This window comes from Gopherus evgoodei, chromosome 22 (assembly GCF_007399415.2).
Source record: "Gopherus evgoodei ecotype Sinaloan lineage chromosome 22, rGopEvg1_v1.p, whole genome shotgun sequence".
NCBI lineage: Eukaryota > Metazoa > Chordata > Testudines > Testudinidae > Gopherus > Gopherus evgoodei.
The window spans coordinates 13,327,558-13,331,025 of record NC_044343.1 but is presented as its reverse complement, the minus strand read 5'-3'; the positions used below and the strand labels follow the sequence as shown (position 1 = coordinate 13,331,025).

The 3,468-nt window shown below is 55.0% G+C and overlaps 1 protein-coding gene across 1 annotated transcript; it reads right to left on the bottom strand.

Annotated features, from left to right (window-relative positions):
• Positions 1-638: 638 nt before the first annotated feature.
• Positions 639-3,468, bottom strand: MRPL54 (mitochondrial ribosomal protein L54). The gene is made up of 3 exons (XM_030540623.1): positions 3,341-3,468; positions 2,181-2,337; positions 639-991 (listed from the first exon to the last, which is right to left on the bottom strand). Exons 1-3 carry the CDS (start codon positions 3,444-3,446, stop codon positions 859-861), a joined length of 396 nt encoding a protein of 131 aa, XP_030396483.1. The 5' UTR covers positions 3,447-3,468; the 3' UTR covers positions 639-858.

Genomic DNA, 3,468 nt, shown 5'->3' with positions numbered 1-3,468 from the left:
TCCTGGACTCTACTCACTTAAACCATGTCGCACCCTCTACACTTTTTGTACTCGGCTCGCTGGGCATGCAGCATCTGCTACTCCACAGCCTGAGTTGGCTGGCCACGTGCCACTGTCTTTAACGGCTCTGCAAAACCCCGGGCCATTTTTTTCATAGATTTATAGATTCTAAGGCCAGAAGGGACCGTTGTGATCATCTAGCCTGGCCTCCTGCACAGCACAGGCCAGAGACATGCCCCAGAATAATTCCTTACAACACTCCTGCTAATACATCCCAGAATGATGTTCACTCCTTCACCTCTGTTAAGCTAATGGGCTGTTCACTAAATCAATGAAGACTAATGACAATCTATCAAAGCAAGAAAAAGGAGAAACCACTATATTATGAAGATCCACCATGAGTGGACTCACACTGGTGTCAAATGGCTGGAGCTCGGTTTGTGGGCGGAGCTTGGGAGGTACCGCTACTTACATCCCCTCCCCAACCCTGATTCAGCCTTCAAAGGGAGCCACCAGCCCGCGATGCCCCAAATGCCATGGAGAGAGGGAGGCATGAAGATCTGAGCCTTGGGTTTGCAAGTGCTCTGGTCCCACACCCCAGGCAATGCACAGCATGGATAACAAGACAGACACACCAACGCTGTCCAGCCATGGCCAGTGATTTATTGTCGTCAGTATTCAAAGTAAAAATAAGAGACCCTGTCCGGGAAGAGGTGCCAGCTGATCCCAGCTCAGGGGACCTGCCCAGCTGCATCTGTTTCCTGTCTCACAGGACATGTCCAAACCCCATCTCGAGCCCCAGTGCAGCATCCTTCTCCGGCACAGGAGGTGCAGGGATGTCACCACACAGGTCCCATCCTAAAACTTCTTGCCCTTGCTCAGTTTGTTGCGGCGCCAGGTGTTGTGTTTCCGCAGGAGCCTCCAGTACTGGGGCGTCTCGGGGTCCAGCTCCTTCAGTGTCTTGGGGGGGCCGAGGTGCATCTGGAAAAGCCTGGTGACCAATGCACAGGAGAGTGAGTTCCCAGGCGAGGCAGAATCCCTGAAACCTGACCCAGGCAATGGGATGCAGCAGCCCTTCAGGTTCCAGCTGGCTCCTGGCTCATGCAGTCACTTGCCAGCTAGCACACCTCGTCATTTAAAGCACCCCAAGACTAGCCAGGGTCACCACCAGAGCTGGGCCAGATTTTTTGCACAAAGTTTTTTTTTTTGTTTGTTTTTTTCTTTTCAGTGAAAAATGCAGATTCAACTACACTGAAAAAAATTTCAAAAATTCACACCAAATTGCTTTGGTTGGGAAAAATGATCCCATTTCACTTCCACCTTTTCAAAACAAAATGTTTTGATTTTTTTGGTTCAAACCGAGGTGGCATTTCCAGCTTTCCTTTCATTAAATAATAAAAAGTGTTGAGAAACAGACAAGATCAAATCAAATTGTTTTGTTCCATCTGAAATGAATATTTTTCCTGCTTTTCAGAATTACCAGGAAACCAGAAACTCCCCTTACTTGCCCAGCCCTGCTGATCACCCCCCGCAGTGGACGGGGGAGGAAGGACCTGCTCAGGACCTAATCCAGGGGACACTGCCCGGTTCTTCAGGGGGCCGGGATATAGCACTAGCATTGCAGGTGGCTAGAGTCAGACACAGACTCAAGTGCAGGGGTGCCAGCATGGGGGTGACAGCTCTGCGTGTTTAGTATTTCTATTCTGGTAGCGCTCAGGACCCCCGGTCACAACCCAGGACCCACAGTGGTAGGCCTGTACATTATCTATTAGGTGTATTATGGTAGTGCCTAGGAGCCCCAGACATGGCCCAAGCCCCCACTGTGCTAGGGCTGCACATTATTAGGTGTATTACAGTAGTGCTGAGGCACTCCAGACATAGCCCAAGCCCCCATGGGCTGCACAAACACACAACAAAGCCCTTGCTCCAGGGAGTTCACAACCTGAGTTATTCAGCTCCTTGCTCTCCCGTGGCACCTTTCAGCTGTGGGGCACAATATATGGCATCAACCTGATTTAAACCCATGATAGGGACTGGGACAGTCAGGTCCAAGGTCTTGCAGGGAGTCAGTGATGGAGCCAGAAATGGAACTCAGCAGTCCTGGCTCCCAGGACCCTGCTCTAACCACTAGTCCCATGTTCCTTGCATGGCTGGGAGAGGGCAGATCAGGCATCACCCACCAGTCAGGATACTCAGAGTCGTCCTTCAGAGCCACCTCCGGGCCCTGTTTGTAGAAGTTCACTCCCATGGCGTGTGTGGTGAGCAGCACGGGGTCCTTGCACACCTCTGGGCCTTTCATCTCCTCCTTACTGAAGCCTTTCCCTTTGGTCTTCACCGCTGCAGAGACAAGCACAGACGTCAGCACAGAGTCCAGACACCTCCATGCTGGGGGGAGACACCAGACTATTGCAGGGAGCAGCAATGGCGCTGCCAAATTCCTCGGCCTGCGATTTCCATATCCCGGGGGGCACAGACCAAACACACTCGCTACACAAGTGATCAGCTTTGGAGGCACGGCCACTGAAACCCCAAATGCTCCACAACTGCCCCACTGGACTCTCGCTTTGACTTCTCAGAAGCCCAGGCCATGGCAACGCAAGGAGCTGAATCCTAGGAATTTCTGACGTGCCCGTCACTGAGATATCAAGGCAGTTCTCAGTCCAGTTCAGGTCACGTTCTCTCCCTGAGATTCCAGGCCACTATGTTGCAAATCAATGAGCTTCTCTTGTGGGGGCAGTCAGGGTGGGCATATTAACCCCCCCACCATGCTGATGCCCAAACACATTTGGGAAGACCTCAGCGCAGAGCAAAATGGGCATCAATCCACGGTGCCCATATGACGCCAGGTCACACAGTACGTGACCCCTCACGCTCTGCAGTGTATTTATCGCCCCAATGCCCCGTGAGTAGGACAGGCCTATGCCCCCCCCTTTTCCGGGTGAGGAACTGAGGCTGCCCGACTGGCCCAGGGTCACACAGGAGGCCTCTGGAGCCCAGGTCTCCTGAACCCACGGAGACTGCCCCAGCTCCTGGGCCAATCCTACCTCCCCGCCCAAGGAGGTTGGGATTCTGCATCTGCAACATGGGGAAACTGAGGCAGAGAAAGGAAAAGAGAAAGTGGCCCGAGAGGCTGCAGGGGTCCGCCAGCAGGAACGGAACCCAGGAGTCCTGCCCCCCGGTGGCACCCAGGGCAGGGGGAATCTCGGGGCAGGGGACTGCAGGGAATAAAATCCGGCTCGGGGGGCTGGACCCCGGCACACACTGGGAACGCTACCGGGAGCCCGGGGAGCCCGGGCAGGGCAGCGCCCAGCAGCACGGGGGGGCTCAGCCCCGCGCTCACCTGCCTTCTTGGCGTAGCCATGAGCCCGCAGCCTGCAGAGGGCAGCGGGGGCGGCGCCCAGGCCGCGCCCAGCCCCGAGAGCCCGCACGAGCGCCCGAGCGGCCATGGGCGCAGCTCGCAGCGGCACA

What these genes read in the sequence shown, in the direction of transcription:
- MRPL54 (XM_030540623.1), bottom strand. Translation starts at nt 3,446, where the DNA reads ATGGCCGCTCGGGCGCTCGTGCGGGCTCTCGGGGCTGGGCGCGGCCTG. An exon ending in TGGCTACGCCAAGAAGGCAG is followed by an intron (nt 2,338 to 3,340) that starts GTGAGCGCGGGG and finishes TTGTCTCTGCAG; the next exon opens with CGGTGAAGACCAAAGGGAAA. An exon ending in GACTCTGAGTATCCTGACTG is followed by an intron (nt 992 to 2,180) that starts GTGGGTGATGCC and finishes ATTGGTCACCAG; the next exon opens with GCTTTTCCAGATGCACCTCG.